General features: G+C 37.5%; 5 protein-coding genes and 1 pseudogene across 9 annotated transcripts; 3 read left to right on the forward strand and 3 right to left on the reverse strand.

Annotated features, from left to right (window-relative positions):
* Positions 1-183: 183 nt before the first annotated feature.
* LOC103850881 lies at positions 184-4,314 on the reverse strand. Of its 4 annotated transcripts, XM_018656895.2 has the most exons (7): positions 4,058-4,314; positions 3,715-3,814; positions 1,927-3,619; positions 1,551-1,794; positions 1,325-1,461; positions 1,211-1,226; positions 184-1,145 (listed from the first exon to the last, which is right to left on the reverse strand). In XM_018656895.2, the coding sequence occupies exons 2-7, from the start codon at positions 3,730-3,732 to the stop codon at positions 1,121-1,123; spliced, it is 2,133 nt and encodes a 710-aa protein (XP_018512411.1). In that variant the 5' UTR covers positions 3,733-3,814; positions 4,058-4,314; the 3' UTR covers positions 184-1,120. The 4 variants fall into 4 exon arrangements, 3 of the variants coding, with proteins under 3 accessions (XP_018512411.1, XP_033139750.1, XP_033139749.1); XR_004454862.1 differs by having other exon boundaries at positions 184-537; positions 641-1,461; positions 4,058-4,313; XM_033283859.1 differs by having other exon boundaries at positions 1,211-1,461.
* A 287-nt stretch (positions 4,315-4,601) lies between these two features.
* On the forward strand, positions 4,602-8,246 carry LOC103850882 (annotated as a pseudogene).
* A 127-nt stretch (positions 8,247-8,373) lies between these two features.
* Positions 8,374-10,749, reverse strand: LOC103850883. Its single transcript, XM_009127679.3, has 2 exons — positions 9,383-10,749; positions 8,374-8,795 (listed from the first exon to the last, which is right to left on the reverse strand). Exons 1-2 carry the CDS (start codon positions 10,030-10,032, stop codon positions 8,558-8,560), a joined length of 888 nt encoding a protein of 295 aa, XP_009125927.1. The 5' UTR covers positions 10,033-10,749; the 3' UTR covers positions 8,374-8,557.
* A 408-nt stretch (positions 10,750-11,157) lies between these two features.
* LOC103850884 lies at positions 11,158-14,185 on the reverse strand. Its single transcript, XM_009127680.2, has 2 exons — positions 11,698-14,185; positions 11,158-11,502 (listed from the first exon to the last, which is right to left on the reverse strand). The coding sequence occupies exons 1-2, from the start codon at positions 12,345-12,347 to the stop codon at positions 11,304-11,306; spliced, it is 849 nt and encodes a 282-aa protein (XP_009125928.1). The 5' UTR covers positions 12,348-14,185; the 3' UTR covers positions 11,158-11,303.
* Positions 14,186-14,417: 232 nt separating this feature from the next.
* On the forward strand, positions 14,418-18,526 carry LOC103850885 (phospholipid:diacylglycerol acyltransferase 1). Its single transcript, XM_009127681.3, has 6 exons — positions 14,418-15,077; positions 15,690-15,912; positions 15,996-16,279; positions 16,477-16,795; positions 16,867-17,126; positions 17,699-18,526. The coding sequence occupies exons 1-6, from the start codon at positions 14,641-14,643 to the stop codon at positions 18,180-18,182; spliced, it is 2,007 nt and encodes a 668-aa protein (XP_009125929.1). The 5' UTR covers positions 14,418-14,640; the 3' UTR covers positions 18,183-18,526.
* A 544-nt stretch (positions 18,527-19,070) lies between these two features.
* On the forward strand, positions 19,071-23,691 carry LOC103850889 (putative elongation factor TypA-like SVR3, chloroplastic). 2 transcript variants are annotated; one of them, XM_033283861.1, is made up of 12 exons: positions 19,071-19,395; positions 19,561-19,880; positions 19,965-20,141; positions 20,223-20,375; positions 20,583-20,672; positions 20,822-20,956; positions 21,047-21,163; positions 21,301-21,452; positions 21,529-21,708; positions 21,776-21,941; positions 23,072-23,267; positions 23,349-23,691. In XM_033283861.1, exons 1-12 carry the CDS (start codon positions 19,185-19,187, stop codon positions 23,480-23,482), a joined length of 2,031 nt encoding a protein of 676 aa, XP_033139752.1. In that variant the 5' UTR covers positions 19,071-19,184; the 3' UTR covers positions 23,483-23,691. The 2 variants fall into 2 exon arrangements, with proteins under 2 accessions (XP_033139752.1, XP_033139751.1); XM_033283860.1 differs by lacking the exons at positions 23,072-23,267; positions 23,349-23,691 and adding an exon at positions 22,017-22,327 and having other exon boundaries at positions 19,074-19,395.
* The last annotated feature ends 99 nt before the right edge of the window (positions 23,692-23,790 follow it).

The following is a 23,790-nucleotide window of genomic DNA, read 5'->3' on the forward strand; positions in this document are numbered from 1 at the left end:
TTTAGAATCTTGTTCTACTTTTCTTTGCTTTTTGGGTAGTAAGAACAAAGAGAGGTACAAAAAAACTCAGTTTGATCCCAGGAGAACTGTTTTGAAACTTTGGCTTGCTTTTGTTTGTATCCTGTATTTTTCTTCTAATTCTTTGTTGCATAACTTTAATTATTCTGTCTAAAGTTGTTGAAAAGGAGGTCAACTACTTGGCTATATACATACTTGAATTATATATATCATACACATTCCACAACATTATAACCTGTTGCTTTGAGTAGATCCATTAAGGATCAGATTACATGTACGCTGACAGATATGTTAACCTTGTCAAGATTAAGACGTGGTCTCTCATCACTCTTAATACACCATCCTCTAAAAACTTCAATCTCTTGTCTCAGAAACAAGAAGTAAATACAAACTCAGACACGTTTCCAAATCAGAATGCTGGACTCTCTCCTAGTTCCCAAAACTTTATGCCCTCATTAACAGCATATACAGATTATACCATGCTAAAGTTCCATGGCATGACTCATCCAGATGCCTAGGCTGGAGAAAGCATAAGCGTCAATCAGAAATATTCCTTTCCTTGAGTGAGATTGTACATTCGAAGTTAGAACTCACTTAAATGAGAAAAATGAGGAACCATTACCAAACCAGTAGACCCAAATGGCTGGTACACCTTTAGCAGTTTCCAGTGTGTGTTTTTTTTTTTCATGGCCAGTAAACCCAGTTCTACCAGCATATAATCAGCGGTTGTTTCAACATTTCAAGCAGGCTTGGTTTAGCTTATACTTCAAGTTCCACAAAGATGTGTACTTACTAATCCTCTTGGCTGTCCTACAGCTAAACTGATGAAGTTATCTTTAGAAGAATTCATTATCTGGTCACTGGCAGATGAAAGTGAATGTTTTAAGCCAAAAACAGTCATGGCTCAACCACATCGTGGCGGTTACTTAGAGTTTTGCACTCTGGTGCTTTGGCAAAGAGACTCATTCATCAAAACCTGTTTTTTTCGTCGGTAAAGTTTTGTTGGGCTCAAAGCCTGGCCTGTATTTCGACAAGAGGTAAGCGTCTCACCCTAGTCGTTCCTCGCCTCATATCTATTATATCAGTCACGTTCTACTTCTGCTTAAACCACCTGAATGCGAGCAAGCCTGAAAAATATCCACATATATTTACACAGCACCATCTTCCTTTACTTGTATATCCATTCACTTACAGTGCTACGGCCAAATCTGAATCACAGCACGAAAGGCAACAAACTCTAGATGACACCACAAGCGAAGATCACAGAGCTCTAGATCACATAAAAGTTTAGAAGATATGAGTTTACTTTTTGTATCTCGGTCCTGCAAATTGCTTTCTGTATTATCAGAAAATCTCCTTCTGTCAGGCATGAAATTTAGCCTTGGGCTTCTCATGGCTTTGCCATGGTACCTCTCACGCGAGAATTTGTAGGAATCATCATCACTAGCCAAAGAAACAATAATGGAAAATTCAAGGAAAGCCAAAGAGATCTCAAAAGGGATGAGAACAAGGTTCAGAAAAAAAATTCACACCTCCCTCTCGAGAGATATTTCCTCTGTTCAAGTGAGAAATCAGACAACCTCTCTCTTTCCATTCGCAATGGCACAAAGCTGTCTGAAGCATCTAGTGTCTTGAACCGACTCTGACTACCTTCACTAGACTCCGCAGGAGGAGGATCATTGTCAATAGTGGACATTTCTGCTTTGTATGAAGCTGGACTGATGTTATCTACTGTTTCAGGGTTATCAACCTTCCCACCTGACAATGTAGACACACCTGATTCATCAAATACTCAACTGTGAGTTTCTGGTTTAAGCCTCTTAATCTGAACTTCAGTGCTTGCCATTTTTGATTTATTTCAAACATGATTCATCAACAGTATGTATATCTCTTTAATATTATTATTACCTGTATTACTAAGAAGTGCAGCTTGACTCTCTTTTTCATCCCTTTGTTCCGTTTCAGAACCACCACACTCAGCATGTCTATTACCTTCTGCAAACATGGCAGGTGATCTTTGGACCTTCTCGTCGTCATACAAATTTCTTTTCTCCACTTGCTTCTTTAGTACTCTAGTTAGGTCATTACCACACTCTGGTTCAAACTCATAACTGTACAACTTTTCCCTTAGCTCCTTACCGGATAAAATAACCTTTTCTTCACCACTTGTAGAAAGTTCATTAGCTCCAGGAGAGGTTTTGCAATCATCTAGAGTTTTATCTTCAGTCACGGAAACATTCACATCTGATGCATTGAGGTTCTCTTCTCCATGACCAGAACGTGCATTAGCCATGTGAACTACACCGAGATCAGAACTCTGGCCTGGACTTCTTGTCATTCCATTCATGGACATTGGCGCATTGCTGACACCACTGGGATGAGGTATATATGTATCCTTCTGATTTGGCGCAAAACTTGCAAGTATATCAAGGATCTCATTTGATTGCATCATTGGTCTATGGGGAAGATTCAACGTTCCATCTTTCCTATTGAAAACTTTGGACTGAATGAAGTTATTTGGCTCAGCCTTTATCGATCTAGAATCCACTGGATTCAAACTGCCAACGACCTCCTCTTTCATCCTGTTAATTGGAGAAGCTTGAGCACTCTCTTCAACGACTTCTGACTTCACAGTCCTAAGATTTACAGAGTTCACATTATCAGCAGCCATTATTGGTCTAGAAACACTTGTGCAGGCAACTCTTGCCTCCGATGTGGTGGCTGATAGAGAAGGAGACTTCTCAATAGGAGGATATGACCTGAGGCCTAGACTTAGCGAACATGTGGGAACAACCTGACGATCAAACTGCGTCGAAGTCACTGTAGGATATTTAAATTCTACACTTTCCTTCAGTTTTTCAGAAACTGGCTTTGCAATAACAGTCGTATCACCACAACTTGATGTCTCTATGTCAGGGCAACTACTGTCAAAGAAAGAACCAGTTGTCTTAACTCTAGTCTTGCGATCTAGACCATCTTCCCAAGCATCCATGGTAGTATTCAAATCCCAATTTGATCTGTTCACACCACTGAGATTGCCAGAACTAGTACAAGTAGGAATAGAATCTGTGACATGAGGTGCACAAACTCCCTTGCTTACAGACAAATCCAGTGCTGAAGGCTCTTTGTTCTCCAAATATGGAGAATTGTTTTCAGGGTTACAAGCAGATGCTTCTGTTTGACACTCTCCCTTACTAACAATGTCATGGGTCTTAAGAACAGTTTGTTCTACATTCAACTTAGAACTGAAAGGGACCACAGAGCCTGCCAAGGGACTGGAGGGAATTGGAATATTAGGCTCTTCGGCTTTCACTCTAGTTTGGTTAACAACTAGGCTCCCAATACTCTCCGTTTTATCAGCAACTTTTCCCACAGAAAGAGACGGAACCGAAGGGATTAAACTTCCAATCAATGTCTGATGTACATGAGCATCATCAGATGAATTCAAATCCAAAAAACTCCTAGTATCATCACCTTGTTCATTAAGTTTTGTATTTTTTTCCAAAGGTGATTCCTCTGGTAACACAAAGTACTTCCTCTTCTTGATTGGAATAGCAGCATTAAAGTCTCTGCACCGCCATGTAGGCATGCTGATCTGAGGCTGATAGATACCAACCACACACACACACAGACAGTAAAAAAGACAGTTTCTAAAAATAGTGAATGCACTAAAAAACTAAGAGTTTATTAAAACACCTGTTGGTTTCCAGACATAACTCGAAATAAATATCCTTAACTCCAAGCTTGTACCTTTATTCAGACAAAACACCTACAGATCAATCTCAGTTATGTCTGTCTGCAAAAAATAAAAAAAAGTCAAATTGATTTATTAGATCGCATGAAAACATAACATTCCATAAACCCTGATTCACGCAACTAACAGAGAATCTAGACACGTCACTAAAACAAAAGAACAACAATCAACTAAACTTGAAGAGAATCAATGATTAATAAAATTACAAAAACAGAATCATAAAGCACTAAACAAGATCAAAGACTCTTTTTTTTTAATTTTCAGATGAAAGGAACAATCACTGACCAGAGAAGAAGACTAATCAAGGACTTTGAGACTAAGCAAATCCACCGACAAGAAGAGAAGAAAAAAACAAGTAGAATTCTAGATTTAGGGAAGAAAGAGAAGAAGAAGAATCCACCGAAGAAGAAAAGAAGAGTGGTGGAGAGGTCTGAGTAGGCAGTTTACAGGAAAGTTTACAGTTATTGGCTAAATGAAAGAGAAAAGACACGAGTGGAGGAGGAGGAGGAGGAGGAGGAGGAGAGATGCCAAACTTTGATAAGGGCCACACAAAGCCTCTCCATCTTTGCCTCTTTATATCATTCATTGTTTGACCGACTCTTATTAAATATTTTCATTCTATAAATATTTCGACATTTCCTTAAAAAAAGATAATTTAACATTTACTATCAAGTCTATTTATTGATAAATCGTAACTAAGAATGGACGTTCAGATATCCAACCGGATTTGGATCTATTCGGATTTTGAGTTTTCTGGATCAAAGACTTTAACTCTATTTGAGTTTTTTTTTTAAATTTCAGTTGAGCTCGATTCAAATCTTTGCGGGTTCAGATAATCTAATTAAATTATTTTAAAATATTTAAAATTTAATATATATTTTAACATTTTCAAAATCTATAAACAAAATAATATTACATATAAATTTGAATAACATATGTAAAAGTATCTAAACTTAACTTATAAATTGGTTTGGTTTAAATATTTAATATTTTTTTGTCATCAGAGAATCAATAGATATTTTAAATATTTTTAGCATTTTGAGTATATTTTAGATATTTATTTTTAACTATTTGGGTATATTTTCAAGTATTTTAGATAATTTAAAAATATTTTATATATTTTGGATGTTTTTAATATCCGTTAAATCTAAAAATAATTAATATATTTAGGTATATAAATTTATTTCAAATACATTCGAACATCCGGAATACTTCGGATCGAATTTGGTTTTAGTTTTCTAAATACCAAAATTTTGAACTCGTTCGAATATTTAATCAAATCGGTTCAGATTCGACACTACTTTTTGGAGCAGATTCGGGTTTTTTTTTTATTCGGATTTTTGTCCAACCCTAATCGTAATCATAATATAGCTCCCTACTCAACTAATGATAAGACTAAAAAATTGTCGGTGACATGTTCTATGCATACTGAATTCAAATATTTTAAAACAGTGATTATACGAACCACCATTAAGCTGCATATTATTCCGGAATTTTAAATTTTAAATGTAGTATTAAAGGGGTTTTGAAAAATTTAAGCACTGTAATCAGCATTAAGGGCCCGGGTAGCCAGAGTAACTAGGGCGGTTTGCACATGCATTTGCTATGTGTTTCTATAATGGGCCTCATCAGTTGGTCTAGTAATGGGCCGTTTTTGACTAATATTTGCTGTTGAAGAGAGCAACTATTAGTTGTTGACCAGTCAAATATCTTCCACATTTATTACTGTGGAAAATGAAAATATTCATGCAAAGATAACGGAGTACAGAAAATAAAGGGAAAACTTGTAAAACAGATAATACAAGTGGACAAAAGCTTCGTCTGTGTCCATCTCTCCACAAGACTCGGTCTCATATTTACAATAATCAGAAAGTGTTGATGAATAATCATTTTGCAACTGTTTTGGAGTTGTTGAAGAACCAAAGAGTGAAGTGAAAAAAAAAGAGAGATAGAAGATGGCTAGCTTTAAAGTGGGTTCCAAATCTGAAGTCTTTCATCTAAGTGGTCACACGTGGTCAGTCCTCTTCTTCTAATTCTTCAGTGGGGTAATCATCAAACATATATAATCTTACATATCTCTTCTTCTTAATCTGTGATTTAGGCTTAACTCAACTGGTCTTAAACCTGATGTTATGATCCAAGTACAAGACCAAACCTTCCATCTGCATAAGGTACAGTAAACCAAACCTAATAACATTGACTCACTCATACTATGTCTCATGTGTTTTCTTCATCGCCAAGTTTCCGTTGTTATCAAGAAGTGGATACCTAGAAACTCTCTTCAGCAAAGCCTCTGAGTCAACTTGTGTTGCTCAGCTTCATGACATTCCCGGTGGACCAGACACATTCTTGCTCGTGGCCAAGTTCTGTTACGGTGCAAGAACTGAGATCACAACCGAAAACGTAGCGAGTCTCAGATGTGCAGCTGAGTATCTCCAAATGAGTGAAAACTATGGAGATGCAAATCTCATCACCCTCACCGAGAGTTTCCTCAACGACACCGTTTTCACAAACTGGAATGATTCAATCAAAGCCTTGGAGAGTTGTGAACACAAACTGATACCTCTTGCTGAAGAGCTTCACATTGTCACTAGGTGCATTGCTTCTTTAGCCAACAAGGCTTCTTATGCAGAGGATACTACTACATCGTGGAACGGTATACAAACTAAGTCCACGAGCGGGAACTGGTGGTTCAACGATGTGTCTTCATTTCTCAATATCTCAATGTACAAGAGATTCATCAAAACTATTGAGTCCAGAGGCGTGAAAGCGGATATAATAACAGCATCTGTCACGCATTACGCTAAACGTAACCTTCCTTTACTTGGTAGTTCTAGGCACTGTGGTTCTTCATCTTCAGAGGAAGGGACTAATCGTGGTGATGATGGCATTTACTACTCAAATGATGATCAAAAAAGTCTCCTGGAAGAAATAGTGGAGCTACTACCGAGCCAAAAGTGTGCTACATCGACAAGATTCTTGCTCAGGCTTCTTAGAACATCCATGGTTCTGCGAGCTAGTGCGGTCACTCGGGGGAATCTTGAGAGAAAAATTGGTGTGCAGCTAGACGAAGCTGCTCTAGAGGATCTTCTTATACCAAACATGGGAAACTCAGCTGAAACACTCTATGATATTGACTCTGTCCAGAGGATTCTTGATCACTTCATGTTAACATTTGATACTTCTTGTCACAATAACGTTGAGGAGAAACAAATAATGGTGGATGATCATTCTCTTATGCCTATCACAAAGGTTGCTAGTCTGATAGATGGCTACTTAGCAGAGGTGGCTTCTGATGAGAACTTGAAACTATCGAAGTTTCAAGCACTTGGTGCTTTAGTCCCTCAAGATGTGAGGCCAATGGATGATGGTATCTACCGTGCAATTGATATATACATCAAGGTATACATGTGTTTGAGTTATTATGAACATGGCCGGTCCTGAAATTAATAGAGATAAACAATTTAGTAAGGATTTTTCTAGATGATTTTTTTAAAAATAATTTTGGATGCATTTGTCTATTTAAAATATTTTAAAAAATTTAGGAGTCATAGGCTGTTTCATTTGGGTATACTCATATGACCGATCCTGATTGTGAGTTGCTTATATTATTATGAAACTAATCTGTTGAATGTCTCTATATGTATATGGTTTTGGAGCAACAGGCTCATCCATGGCTAACAGAATCAGAGAGAGAGCAACTGTGTCTCCTTATGAACTGCCAGAAACTATCATTGGAGGCATGCACACATGCAGCACAAAACGAGCGTCTACCTCTACGAGTCATAGTACAAGTCTTGTTCATCGAACAGATATAGCAGGATGGTTCTTTGACACGGACAGCGACAATGACGACACAAGCGGCAAGTGTTATACACAAGAGGGAGACAACGGAAATGCAAATATGGTGATGAATGGGACGATGAAGGAACGTGTTTACGAGCTTGAGAAAGAATGGCCTGTTCGCATCGCAACTAATAGAAAAAAACGACTACTAGACTAGACTAGTAGTTGAGTGTTCCTAGATTCTGGCGCAGTGTCAATTGAGAAAGCGATTGTGACTCTGACCTTCTTATCGGTGTAGTAGTAGGCACTTCTAGGCCCCTTCCCTATACTGGATAACTCCAGTGCTTTGGGTACTACGGACCCTCTGCCATCCATTGCAGCAGAGCCGTTTCATGAGCGGGGGTACGAGCATGAAGCAAGATCTTGACAAGCTTGTCAAGACAAAAGAAGGACGTAGCTTCTTCTCAAAGTTATTCGGATTGAGGTCTAAAACTAAGACTTCACCAGGAGATAAAGACGGTCTAATGAAAGAGTAACAACTAGTAACGAGAGTTGCATGGTCACTAGAGACACTTTTGGTTCATTTTGTTCTTGAGTTTTGTATTGGAAACTCTCTGAAATCATATGATCTTAGATTTAGAATCTCTTATATTTTCTGAAATCATATTATCTAGTTAATTTATGCATCTTTTGTAGTTAGTTATATCAGAGTTGGAAGTCTTTCTTTCTTGTCATAAGGATTGCCAACACAGCCTGTTGGGGCCAAGAGTGTTCATCATGTAAATGTAAATATTAGCATAGCCATTGGACAGAAGTGAGATTATATATTTGTTAAAGGGGAAAAGTATAGTTTTGAATTTGAGTCCATGCTAAATAGTTTTTGAGATAAATCTCAATCACCTACCAAATAGAAGTCCCCCATCCAAAATAAAGTAGGTCCCAAATTTTTTGAAGTGGGGTTTAGAACTCCTCAAGATCAAACAAGAAAAATATATGTAACTAGAGAGAGACTCCAAAGGAAGGGTGAGGAAGATTATTAACGGATTTGCGAATGGGAATAAATTTCCGAGCCTTAACATGTTTTCCATTAATGGTGAACTTGGTCGGGCACGCCTCATCCTTTACAATCTCTGGAATCTTGGCGGCAGAACGTAACACCATCCTTGCATACAGCGCTTGCAGGTCCTTCCCTCCTACTCCACCCATGTGTATCGCTTCCACAATATCTCCAAATCTCCTACAACACCAAAAATGTATATACTACTGTTTAAAACACACTACCGTGATAACCTTTAAACCACATGCATGCCAGCTAGAACGGTTGAAAATTAATCTATAAGACTATAAGTAATGATTGTGTTACATTGTTAATTAGAAGAACTAGATTTTGACCCGTGCAACCGCACGGGTGTTTGTTTTCACTTTTCTATATATAAATTATTATTTTAGAACATAAGTGGTATATATTTTTTAATGTTAATCATATACTTAAATATTTATATAACTATTTCAAATACAGTAATTTTACATGTTATAATTAATTAATTATTTAAATCGTATGTATACCACTTCTTATTATATATTTATCTTATTGTATTTGCATTTAGTTATTAAGCAAATTAATATATTAATGATAAAATATATTTAAAAATTATTCTGTCTTTAATTTATGCTAAATTCTGATCCGTCTTTCAAAACTGGATTTTTTTACCAATATTTTTATGCTTATTCATTTTTAGATAATTTATTAAATTATTGGGAGTATAAGAACTAGGCAAGGCCTTGGCCTTGCATGCATGGCTTATAATTATATGGATTCAGTACCTGGTGAAATATTCATACACTTCTACTTCAGATATTGGATATCCTTTAGAGAATGTGAGGAAGACAGTCCTGTCCTCGGCCGTTAGTTGCTGTCCCTCAACGTTGCTTGTTCCTGCTGCATGATTAGTTGTTGCTTGTTGACCACACAAGAAGTGGCTAGAGGTATGCATCTTCTCCTTGTTTTGCATCTCAAAGCGCACACATATATCCTCAAACGCTGGGTAGCATATACTCGTTAAATGCTTCTTCATCTCAAGGAGAATGTCTTCGCGCTTTTGGTGGATGCCTTCGAGAGTAAAGTTCTGTCTGGTCATACGCCTGATCCAAGGTATGGATAAGGAGTTGATGTTTTTCAAGCTGGCCACGAACGTTGGGAAATTTTCGTAGGATAAGCAGCGCAGACACATGACGACTTCGTCAACGACGCTGTTGATGAAAAGGTCCGGTAATGAAACAAGATTAAAGATTAGTTTGCTCATGAAAACACTTTTCTCGAGATAGATGAGAAAGCACATGATCTCAAAAGACAGACTAATGTCTCGTCTTAGACTTATGACAATACGAGTGAAAAGATCTCTTTCAAACTTGTGGAAAGCATTGAACTCTTCTCTGGTGATGGATAGTGAGGATGAAGAAGATGAAGAATCCATGAGCCTTTTTTTCACTAAGCAGATATGAAATTTTGATATTTTTGCTTTTGTTTTGAGAGCATGTGAATAGAGGTGGTAAGAGATGAAAATATAGGTAGAGTTTTGAAATGGTGAATATGTTTTTGGTCATATCTCATTTTCTGTATTAAGAGATATACCTTCATGCACCAAATCTATATTAATTTGATTTTCCTATAAATGTCCTCATTTTCTTTATTTTTCAAATAATATCCTCTACTCTTAAATAGGTACAACATTTTTTATATTTGGGGGGGGGGGGGGGGGGGGGTGTCAGTTATAAAATTTCATTTATATTATAAGGTCATGGCCATCCAATCCAGTTATTACTTCTTTCATGTCATTTTAATATGCTTTCTTCTCTTATTTTGCTAAAACTCAATATGGCTTTTTCATTTGATATAAAGATACATTGATGTTGAAGATGCAAAGATCATGTGGATAGCTTGAACCAGTTGGAAGTACGACAAGATTTGCTGCATGAGTATGCGAGTGGAATGATCGAGATGGAGCTGAAGACTTGGAAACTGGATTGGCGATAAGACTAGAGTTAATTGAAGATCACTTGGAGAGCAAGTAGTTGGATATTCACTTTAGAGAAGAGAGATGTCGTGATTTAGGAACTTGGCATAGTTAAAGATTTAGGAATATCTCGTTGAATACTAGGTAGGCCAATTGACTATCAAGTATAAATAATCAAGTTAGACATGTGTTTTAGAGTCGATACCTAGAATTGTATTTTTAACATAAGGGTGTGCTTTCATGAGCTTGTAAGGTAAGTGAAAAGCACAAATGGCTAAACTAAAAGGAAAGGCTCTAAGGTTTTGTATTCGATCTTATTCGATCTTAGGACGTGTGAGGATAGAAAACGTGTAAGGTGAGTGTTTGCTTTTGCTTAGTGTGCTGTTTACAGAGAGATTTGTAAGTTAATTTTATCACAGCTGAAAGTCTTTCCTTTCATAAGGATTTCCCAAAACATTCATTTGGGTCCAAGAGTGGCCAGCATGTAGATGCACAGATTAGCATAGCCATTGGGGACAAGGGAGATTATATTGCTCAAAGAGAGAAAAGTATAGAAATTGGAAGATGGTAAAAAACAAATTTGAGTCCATGCTAAATAGTTTTGAGATAAATATCAATCACCAACCAAATAAAAGTCCCCCATCCAAAATAAAATAGGTCCCAAATTTATTTAAAGAGGAGGGCACATGCATATGCCCTTGGAACTCCTCAAGATCAAATAAGAAGATTATTTAACGGATTTTGCGATTGGGAATGAATCTTCGAGCCCAGAAATATTTTCCATTAATGGTGAATTTGGTCCTGTCAAGCCCATCGCTTACAATCTCTGGAATCTTGGCGGCAGAACGTAACACCATGCATGCATACATCGCTTGGTCCTTCCTTTTCCCTCCACCCATGTGTATTGCTTCTACAATATCTCCAAATCTCCTACAACACCAAAAAGTTATACTACTGTTTAAAACACACTACCGTGAAAACATCCACATGCATGCATGGCCGTGCCAAACCATAATGTTTTAAAAAACCTATACTATACATAGTGAAAATTCTCAAAATATGAGGTCCTAGTTAGTTAGGAAGGGGCTTGGCCTTGCATACATGGATTATAAATGGATCCAGTACCTGGTGAAGTAGTCATGCACTTCTGCTTCAGAGATCGGGTATCCTTTAGAAAATTTGAGGAAGACAGTCCTCTCATCTGCCCTTACGTGCTGACCCTCAACGTTGCTTGTTCCTGCTGCTACACGATTACTTGTTCCTTGTTGACCACACAAGAACTGAATAAACTTCCTCTCCTTGTGCGTCTCAAAGAGCACGCATATATCCTCAAAAGCTGGGTAGCATATAGTGTTTAAAATATCTGTCATTTCAAGAATAATTTCGTTGCGATTCAGGTGGATGACTGCGAGAGTCAACTTCTCTCTGGTCATACGCCTGATCCAAGGTATGGATGCGGCGTTGATGCTCCCCATGCTGGCCAGGAACGTTGGGAAATGTGTGTAGGACAAGCAACGTCGACATATCTGGACCTCGTCAACGACGGCGTTGATGGAATGGTCAGGTAAAGAAACAAGATTGCTGATTAGTTTGCTCCCGCAAACACTTCTATCGAGATAGATTAGAAAGGACATGACCTGAAAAGACTGGGTAATGTCTTCTTTTAGACTTACGACAATACGAGTGAAAAGCGCTCTGTCAAAACTGTGGAAAGCATTGAACTCTTCTCTCGTGATGGGTAGTGAGGATGAAGAAGATGAGGAATCCATGAACATTTTTTTCACTAAGCAGAGATGAAATTTTTTTGGTAAAAAATGTTAATAGCAGAGATGATTTTTTAATGTTTATCTTTGCTTTTGAGAGCATGTGGATATATAGGTGGTAGGAGATGAAAATATAGGTGGAGTTTAGAAAAGAAATCCAGTGAAATGGTGAATTTATTTTTTGGTCATGCCTCATTTTCTTTATTAAGAGATATACCTTTATGCTTCAAATCTTTTTCATTTGATTTTCCTATGCATGTTCTCATTTGGTTTATTAAGAGACATTTTCATGCACCAAATCTATATTCATTTGATTTTCCTATAAATGCCATCATTTTTTCTTCCCATAAATTTCCTCTACTCTTAAATAGTTACAACATTATTTATAATTTTGGGGGTCATTTATAAAATTTCATTTATGTTATAAGATCATGGCCCTCTTAATATTTCCCTCATCTTACTATTCCGCTAAAAACTAAACATGGTTTATTTAATTGATATATAGGACTTCACTTAGTGGTGGATCTAGGAAATAATTTTAGTGGGGGCAAATAAATTAATATATTTAAATTAAATACTATCACAGAAATATTTAAAAAGTTTTATTTTAAAAGTTAAACTGATACAGCTAAAATAATTCTTTTGAAAAGAAATATAAGATGAGGTCACTAACAAAATAAAATGAAATAAAATAATAGAATAAGTTGTCAATAATATTGAAAGTTTGAGTGACAAAAGAAATTACTATGCTTTATGTATATAGTTACAATATTATTTATAATTTTGGGGGTCATTTATAAAAATTCATTTATATTATAAGATCATCATCATGGCCCTCTTAATATTTTCCTCTTCTTATTCCACTAAAACTGAACATGGTTTATTCAATTGATATATAGAACTTCACTAGAATTGAAGGATTTGTATAACTGATACATTAGTTAGAATTGATGTGTTTGTGGGACAGTAGTGAAAAGAAATTGGATATAAATTGTTTTTTTTTGGGCAAAGATTAAGGTTTTCAATTTTCAAAAATGTGGCGCGTGGATATTGTAGTTGTCACGTAAATACGTGTTTCCGTTTCAGCCATGTAAAATATACCATTTAAGAGCACCCCCATTAGTGAACTTATGGGGGTTCACACAGATTTCCAAAAAAAAAAAATATTATAATAATGAATAGTAATGAACCTGTCTCTCCCAAGCTCTTTCCAGTGAACCTGATTCATCACTGTAGCGCGGGTCCCACGATACGTGGCGGCCCGCGATTGGTCCGATTAATTAAATTTTTTTTTTTTTTAAAAACAAAAATCAAACAGTAAAAAAAAATAATAAAAAAATACTTTGTGAACCCCTTTCATGGGTTTCACTGATGCACATGCTCTAAGTTCTCTGTTCCAAATACGGACCAGACCGACCGGTTCGGTTCTGCAATCAGCCGATACTCTCAAATGTCCCCCACATATACTCTCTCTTGTCGTCTCTTTTCATTAAAAGCCCAAAAGGGTAAATATTACATGGATCAAGTCCGACAATTCTGAGTACAGCAGGCCCATTCCCACATATACTTATTAAACCGGTTGGTACTTGGTACTGAGTGACTGGTTCTTCAAATCGCACATAATTAGTTTTGGTTTAACCATTGTAAATAGAATCCTCTTAATTACATAAAAGGTTCTTCTCAACCAAAATCAAAATGGTATAACCAATCAGAGTGCAAATTTTATGAAATTACTTTTGTTGTGACTTGTGAAAAATCTAGACAAATATCAAAGAAAATTCAAAACTAATACTACAACTAGTCGATTTTTTAACACTTCAATTATGTTATTATAAATTATACAATAATATTTGTTCAAAAAAAACTATACAATAATCTAAAAATAATTATACAGTCAGATACTTTTACTTATCTTATGATTGATTATGAAGAATATTTCAACCAATTGAACTTTTGTAAAACTTAATTAGTTCATTAATTTTCTCAATAACTCTTTATTCAGGTCATTAATTATAACATTACAAAACTGATTTGAAGACGGCTGTCGGTCCAACTTGAGAACCGCAATTAGGAGCAAACTGGTCAATGATTTTGCCAACCGGTTCAAAGCTGTATGTCTGAAAAACAGAAAAAGCTGTCAAGAAGAAGAAAAAACAAACTTAAATTAGTTTTTAAAAAATTCGCAGCTAATCAGCTCTTTGTCTTGACTGATCTAATCCCTAATTCGACAAAACACAAAAGGGTTTGAGATTGAAGAGACAAAGGTCCCGTGACCTTGTCGTGGCTTAAACATCACGTGTCCGTCATGCCCCTTTTTCAACGGAAAAAGCCACCGCCGACGGAGAAACCACCGCCACCGTCTGAGGAGCTCCCGGATGACGACGACACCCAGAACAAATCGAAAAACCACAAGAAACCGAGCGGAGGGAAGGCGAAGTGGTCGTGCGTGGATTCGTGCTGCTGGTTCATCGGGTGCGTGTGCCTCACGTGGTGGTTCCTCCTCTTCCTCTACAACGCCATGCCCGCGAGCTTTCCTCAGTACGTTACCGAGGCGATCACGGGCCCTTTGCCCGACCCTCCCGGCGTGAAGCTGAAGAAAGAAGGTCTCAAGGCGAAGCATCCCGTTGTGTTCATCCCCGGGATTGTTACCGGTGGACTTGAGCTTTGGGAAGGGAAACAGTGTGCTGATGGTTTGTTCAGGAAGCGCCTTTGGGGTGGAACCTTCGGTGAAGTCTACAAAAGGTCAGCAAAAAGATATCTTCTTTAGATTACTACTACTTCTGTTGTATGTGTGTTTGTGTAAGGGAAGCAATAGCTTTTCAATTAAACACGTTTGATTTAAAAATGTCAGCTTCCTTGGAGTTTTTAAGTCAATGTTAACGCCGAATGTGTTACTGCACATGTCTTTAGATTACGTTCTTAACAAGTTGCTTCCTTTATTGTCATTGAATTTACCTTTGCTTGCACGGACTTTATACTGAAGTAATTGCTACCTAAAGTTGTGAAAAATGTGTGTTTTAAACTGTGATAGGTTGCTTTATTCTTCAACTATGCAACCAAAAGTTAGTTTCTTTTGTCTTTTGGATCAAAGTGCTTTTCTCAAATGCTTTCTGAGAACTGAAAAAGAGATTTTTAAAAGTTTCCACATTAGTTATGTCTTTAATCTCATCTGTCCTCGTTCTGTTAGCTAGCTATGAACTCCTCTTTTGTATGTTATGATCTGCATCTTTCTTTTTTCGGCTCACTGATCTTCTTTTTTTTTGCTCTGTTAGAGATGGGACAGTGTTACCGTTGAGACTAATAATGTTATTGTTTATAGTATCTTTAGATGATTGATTATTTTCTTTGATTCAGGCCTCTATGTTGGGTGGAACACATGTCACTTGACAACGAAACTGGTTTAGATCCTGCTGGTATTAGGATTAGAGCTGTGTCAGGACTCGTGGCTGCTGATTACTTCGCTCCTGGCTACTTTGTCTGGGCAGTGCTGATTGCTAACCTTGCACATATTGGATACGAGGAGAAGAACATGTACATGGCTGCATATGACTGGAGGCTTTCGTTTCAGAACACAGAGGTTCTTCTCTCATTAAACAAACTCTCTTATTCTTTCTTTTATCTCTTAGGTTCTAACTGTCTTTCATATGTTTGAATCATTAGGTGCGTGACCAGACGCTTAGCCGTATGAAAAGTAATATAGAGTTGATGGTTTCCACCAACGGTGGGAAGAAAGCAGTTATAGTTCCCCATTCCATGGGGGTATTGTACTTTCTACATTTTATGAAATGGGTTGAGGCACCAGCTCCTTTGGGTGGCGGTGGTGGGCCTGATTGGTGTGCAAAGCATATCAAAGCGGTGATGAACATTGGTGGACCGTTTCTTGGTGTTCCAAAGGCTGTTGCAGGGCTTTTCTCTGCTGAAGCAAAGGATGTTGCAGTTGCCAGGTATTGAATTAGCTCTGATTGTGCTTTTAGCCTTGAACGCATGCTACTTGATATCAGTTTCAATAGTAGTGTTGTATTGTCTCTGCTACAATTAGTTTGGTTGGTTAGTTTTGCTGCTTTATGAAACTGGAACTCTCTTGAGATTTAAACAATTGATGAATTTGATAATGATGGACGAAACTGGAACTCCCTTGCAGAGCGATTGCACCAGGGTTCTTAGACACTGATATATTCAGACTCCAGACCCTGCAACACGTGATGAGAATGACACGCACATGGGACTCAACAATGTCTATGATACCTAAGGGAGGTGACACGATATGGGGCGGTCTTGATTGGGCGCCGGAGAAAGGGCACATATGTTCCGGTAAAAAGAAAAGTAGCAACAAGACTCGCGGAGAAGCTGGTGAAAACTCAGTTTCCAAGACAAAGCCTGTTAACTACGGAAGAATCATATCGTTTGGGAAAGATGTGGCTGAGGCTCCCCCATCTGAGATTGAAAATATTGATTTTCGAGTAAGGACATATAAACTCTTAATACTTTTTTGTGATTAGGTGATTAATAGATAGGTTTTATTTGGTGATAGGGTGCGGTGAAAGGTCAGAGTATCCCAAACAACACATGTCGTGACGTGTGGACAGAGTATCATGATATGGGAATTGGAGGGATCAAAGCTATTGCTGAGTATAAGGTCTACACTGCTGACGCGGTTATAGATTTATTACATTATGTTGCTCCTAAGATGATGGCGCGTGGCGCCGCTCATTTCTCCTATGGGATTGCTGATGATTTAGATGACCCTAAGTATGAGCATCACAGACACTGGTCTAATCCACTGGAAACAAAGTAAGTGATTTGTTTTGGTACCAACTCTATGCTTTGTCCTGATGCATTCATTATTAGTCTTGTTGAATATGCTTCTCAACTCAAAGCTAAGAGCATCTCCAATGTTACTCTATTTCTCACTTAAAAATAGAGTTTAAAGTAAAAATGCGTACTCTATTTTTCGCTCTATAATAGTGTTTTACTCTATAAATAGAGTAGTTAATTATTTTTTGTCCACCAGTCACCACACTATTTTTCACTATAAAAAAAATATCATCGGAATATAACTCAACTTCATTATAGAATTACTCTATTTTGAAGAAAAAAATTGAGTGAACCACTGGAGGTGGTCTAACAGAACTGTTTGAGTCTTTTTCGAAAAGGCTTGCTTAGTTATGTTTAGGTTTTAAAGTTGATACATGTGATGCTTGCTTATAAAACCAGCTCTAGGATGGCTTTGACATGACAAATAAATCAACTAATTCAAAATCTATGTAGCTGAAAACCCGTAGACCAGCTTCTAGTTTTAGAGTTTATCTCAGATCATTTTCTTATCCTTAGAAACCCCTGTTTGGTTTGTTCTGTTGTTTCAGGTTACCCAATGCCCCTGAAATGGAGATCTACTCGCTGTACGGAGTTGGGATACCAACAGAACGATCATACATCTACAAGCTTAACCAGTCTCCAGACAGCTGCATCCCCTTTCATATCTTCACTTCTGCTCACGAGGAGGACGAAGAAAGCTGTTTGAAAGCGGGAGTTTACAACGTGGATGGAGACGAAACAGTGCCGGTTCTAAGCGCAGGGTTCATGTGTGCTAAAGCGTGGCGCGGCAAGACGAGATTCAACCCTTCTGGAATCAAGACTTACATTAGAGAGTACAACCACTCTCCACCGGCTAACCTTCTAGAAGGGCGGGGGACGCAGAGTGGGGCTCATGTTGACATCATGGGAAACTTTGCGTTGATCGAGGATATCATGAGAGTTGCCACGGGAGGTAACGGGTCCGATCTAGGACATGATCAGGTCCACTCTGGTATATTCGAATGGTCTGAGCGTATTGACTTGAAGCTGTGAAATATTTTGATCTCTTTGAGCTGTCAGCTGTTTACTTGCAAGAGAAATCATCATGGTCCTGGTCATGGTCATCATCATGATCACGATGCTCAAGTCACAAAGAAGCCTGAGGTTGATATTTGTGGTGGTCCAATATTCTCACATACTTTTTTTTTCTTGATATACTCTTATTGATGTAAATTATACGATCGTGTTTATGTTTTGTCCTTGGAACGATAATGCAAGACTTGCTGCGCCATGTTGTTTGTCTTGTCGAAAACATCACTTTAGGCATGGGGTTCGGTTTTAGGTTTTGGTTTTTTGGTTATGAAGATATAAAAATTGTTAGGTTATTTATGAATTTTTATTTGTTTATTTCAGTTATTGATTGAGTTCGAATGGTAATATTAGGAACAGACTAATAACCGATAATTTTTTTAATCTAATTTGGTTTTGGTTTCTTGATAATTATAAATGTTCTAAATAAAATATCAAATAATTTGGATAAAAATTTAAATAGCTCGGTTCTTCGAATAGTTTTAACTATTTCGAATAAAAATTATTTAGGTAATTTTTTCTGGTAGTTCAGTTTATGAATAGTATTTTAAAAATATTTGATAATCTTAAAATTAAATATTATTAATATTTTAGATATATAAACTGCATTTTAGATATTTAAAAACTAATTCGATGTTTTATTCGGCTTTGATTCGATTTTCATTCTAGTAATATAGGAACTGTTCGGACATCTGTGAACATTAGTTTATATTCGGATTCAAATTTGGTTCTGATTCGGTTTCGGTTATTTGTTAATATGACCAAAGCCTACATCACTTACTGAAAAATACACAAAGATAAGTGGAAGAGTCAGACGTGGCTTAACCTGTTCCATCTACTCCACACCAAATCGTTGTCTTAACGAAAAGCGGCTTCCTAATCCTCCTCCTAAAGGAATAAAAGGAGCAAACAGCTTCTTCTCCTCCTCCTCCTCCTCTCCAACCAAATAAAATCCATTTACTCTCAATGGAGCTGAGCTTGACCACCTCTTCCGCTTCTCCAGCGGTTTTGAGGAGGCAAGCTTCTCCTCTGCTCCACAAGCAACAACAAGTGCTCGGCTTAACCTTCGCTTCCGCCCTTAAACCAGGAGGAGCTCTCCGGTTTACTCCCCGGCGCCGTCCGCTTCACCGTCCCATCACTTGCTCTGTCTCTCCATCAACCGCTGAACCATCCTCCGGTAGTTTTAGTGTTTTCGCGCTTAAAGTTTGTCACTTTGAATTGAAAAAGATAAGATAATGATTGATTGTGAGATTGTTAAACTTAAAGGACAAAGCTTTCTTATGTCTCTAGTATGATCAGTAGAGTTTCAAGCAGTTAAATTCTATCTTTTGATTGGTGATAGAGGTGAAGAAGAAGAAGACGTTGGTGAGGAGGGATGACGTGAGGAACATAGCAATTGTAGCTCATGTTGATCATGGCAAAACTACTTTGGTTGATTCTATGCTTAGGCAAGCTAAGGTATTCAGAGACAACCAAGTGATGCAAGAGAGGATCATGGACTCTAACGACCTTGAGCGTGAAAGAGGAATCACTATCCTTAGCAAAAACACGTCCATCACTTACAAAAACACAAAAGTGAATATCATTGATACTCCTGGCCACTCTGACTTTGGTGGTGAAGTGGAGCGTGTCTTGAACATGGTTGACGGTGTGCTTCTTGTGGTAATTTTTTTTATGCTTTATCTCATTACTATACAGTTAACTTTCAGCTCTGTGTATCTCATTTTTCTTCTCCTTGTTTCTTAGGTGGATTCTGTTGAGGGACCAATGCCACAGACAAGGTTTGTTTTGAAGAAGGCTCTTGAGTTTGGACATGCAGTTGTGGTGGTCGTGAACAAGATTGACAGGCCTTCTGCTCGTCCTGAGTTTGTTGTCAATTCCACTTTTGAGCTCTTTATTGAACTCAATGCTACTGATGAACAGGTATTGTTAATTTTGGTCTTGTCTCTTAAATTACATGACACTAACGTTAGTGTTTGTTTGGTGCGTGTGTGTGGTGTGTAGTGTGATTTTCAAGCGATATATGCCAGTGGGATCAAAGGAAAGGCGGGGCTTACTCCGGATGACCTTTCAGAAGACCTGGGACCACTGTTCGAGGCTATCATTAGATGTGTGCCTGGGCCCAATATTGAAAAAGATGGTGCACTTCAGATGCTTGTGAGTTATTGTGACTTTTATGTGTTTGTTTCCAGCAGTGCCAATGCATTTTTACCCTTTCATCTCATTGGCTAAACTGAACACATCAAATACTTGTCTCTTACCAACTAAAATCATTCACTTGCTCTAAACCAAGCTTCAAATCCAAATGGAAAACTAGTTGAGCTGAGTAGATGAATTGTATGAAACTTGTTTTTTTCTTTCCAGGCCACAAATATTGAATATGATGAGCACAAAGGACGTATTGCTATTGGGAGGCTACACGCAGGGGCACTGCGCAAAGGAATGGATGTCAGGGTAAGAATTTAATAAATCTTCTTCAGCTGATTCTTTGTTATTGGACAGAAATGATGTGGGGCTCATTACAATGAACTATCACCTTAAGCTAGTCATTTTTCTCAAGTCTTTCCACCTTGTAAAACAGATGGTTTATTGTAACTTTACAGGTGTGCACTTCTGAAGATTCCTGTAGATTTGCAAGAGTGAGTGAGCTCTTTGTCTATGAGAAATTCTACAGAGTACCTGCTGATACAGTGGAAGCTGGAGATATTTGCGCTGTATGTGGCATAGATGACATTCAGGTACACGTATATTCATGTTTAATTAGATGCCAAATGTGAGACACTGTTGTAATGCTGCTGGATAATTATATGCTGCACTTATATTTGCAGATTGGTGAGACTATTGCTGATAAAGTACATGGGAAGCCTCTACCTACAATCAAAGTAGAAGAGCCAACTGTGAAAATGTCCTTCTCTGTAAACACCTCTCCTTTCTCTGGTCGTGAGGTATGTGTAATCATATGGCTGTTATTAGTCTATCTTTCTCATTTTCCATGAATGCATGCATAAAGAGTTTAAGAAGGAGGTTGGATCAGTGCCACTGCCATGTGCCACATTTGAATTATATATTCCTTTTTCTGTAGGGGAAGTATGTAACGAGCAGGAACTTACGAGACCGTCTAAACCGTGAACTTGAAAGAAATCTAGCTATGAAAGTGGAAGATGGTGAGACAGCAGACACATTCATTATCAGCGGGCGAGGCACATTACACATTACCATCCTGATAGAAAACATGTAAGTACATTCACTAACCACCACTCCTTTCATATGTGATATTGAAAAGTAGCTGAAACATATAATAATGTTGCAGGAGAAGAGAGGGATATGAATTCATGGTAGGACCACCGAAAGTTATCAACAAAAGGGTCAACGATAAATTGCTGGAGCCGTTTGAGGTAGCAACTGTCGAAGTACCAGAGAACCACATGGGTCCTGTCGTTGAACTACTTGGGAGAAGACGTGGACAGATGTTTGATATGCAAGGTGTTGGGTATGTATTGTTGTTTCTCTCCATCCCTTTTATGAGAGAGAGGTGTGAATCCTGTGAGACATGACAGGTCGGAAGGAACAGTTTTTCTGCGGTACAAGATCCCAACACGTGGACTACTCGGACTGAGGAATGCAATCTTAACAGCTTCTCGTGGGACAGCCATCCTCAACACCGTGTTTGACAGTTATGGACCTTGGGCTGGAGATATCAGCACCCGTGATCTTGGTTCGCTGGTGAGTTATGGAGTTTGAGATAGTTTTTAGGAATGAGAACTTATGTGTGACACATGTGGCATTTTGTCTTTTCAGGTTGCGTTTGAAGATGGGACATCAACGTCGTATGCGCTGGCGAGTTCGCAAGAGAGAGGGCAAATGTTTGTAGGTGCAGGTGTGGATGTATACAAAGGTCAGATAGTTGGGATCCATCAGAGACCTGGTGACTTGGGGCTTAACATCTGCAAGAAGAAAGCAGCCACAAACATACGATCCAACAATTTTTTTTTTGGATATTAACCGGTTTCCAGAATTGTAACTGAACATAGACGCCGCCTAGGCGGAAAATCCACCATAGCCGATATAATTTTCTTAAAGTCTGGTTTAAGTAGTTCAATTCGGTTTAACCATTCTAAATCGGTTCAAAGTGGTATATATCGGTGTAAAGATATAATTTGATGTAAATCTGTTAATCAAGAAAAAATATAAAAGAAAGACCATATGTTTTTATTTATTTACTTTTGTATCTATTTTTTATTTTTCATTGAAACATTTTATAATTAGTTACACTCTAAAATAAAAATATATTATATATAGTAAATAAATAAATAATTCGTTAACGTTTAACCCATGTTTATTCTATGAATAATCTGCCTAATCACTAAACTTAAACAAAACGCTTAATTACCGCCTAACATTTTCATAAACATTAATATATATTTGGGTGGGGGGTGGGGGTGGGGGTGTATTCAATCTAAAATTTGATGTGATTTAATATTTAATGAGGTCTTAGATAATTTCAATGAACTAGAGAGTTTAATGTGATTTTTGTTAAACCACTCCAGAATATCATCTAAAACCATGAATTTTAATTTTAATTTTAAGCTAAAAAACTTTACAAAACACTCTAAAATCACTTGAAAACTTTAAAACTCTACGACTTAAAATATTTTCAATAAAAATGGATTTTAGAATATTTTATAAAATTTAAATTTTAATAATAGTGGATTTTAAATAAATTTTTAAAATTCTAATAGTAAATTTTTCTTTTAATACAAATTCTAATAGTGATCTAGGCTCACTGGTGAGTTAGGAAGCTGAGATAGTTTTTTAGGAAGGAGAACTTTTGATTGACACATGTGCCTTTTCAGGTTGCGTTTGAAGATGGGACATCAACGTCGTATGCGCTGGCGAGTTCGCAAGAGAGAGGGCAAATGTTTGTAGGTGCAGGTGTGGATGTATACAAAGGTCAGATAGTTGGGATCCATCAGAGACCTGGTGACTTGGGGCTTAACATCTGCAAGAAGAAAGCAGCCACAAACATACGATCCAACAAAGATGTTACAGGTATTGTCATATAACCTTAAAGACTTGTGCAAGTCTCTCTCAAATCTTATCTCCTCTGCTGACTAATCATTTTGATTACAGTGGTGCTTGACACTCCCTTGACTTATAGTCTGGACGACTGCATTGAATACATTGAAGAGGATGAACTGGTGGAAGTGACGCCTCTTAGTATTAGGATGTGCAAGAATCCTAAAATGGCAAAGAAAGGCAGGTAGAGAAAGAAAGACCCATTTTTGCAGCTGGGGTTGGAGGAAACTGAATGAAAACTAGTTTCTATTTATAGGCTTGTTTGATTCTTATACATAGTCTTATTCTTATGTCAAAAGGATGAGTGCCATTAAATGTTTTTGGACTACTTCCATCACTGATCATATGTTACTTAAAAGGTGTTATCATAAAGTCCTTCCGACAAGCTTATGGAACACTGTTTCTCTCAAGACAACATTCGATACTGGCCCAGATTGATGATAGTTAACCAACAACGCGTCAGATAGTTTTCACTTACATCATCATCATCATGATG

This window comes from Brassica rapa, chromosome A02 (assembly GCF_000309985.2).
Source record: "Brassica rapa cultivar Chiifu-401-42 chromosome A02, CAAS_Brap_v3.01, whole genome shotgun sequence".
Lineage (NCBI taxonomy): Eukaryota > Viridiplantae > Streptophyta > Magnoliopsida > Brassicales > Brassicaceae > Brassica > Brassica rapa.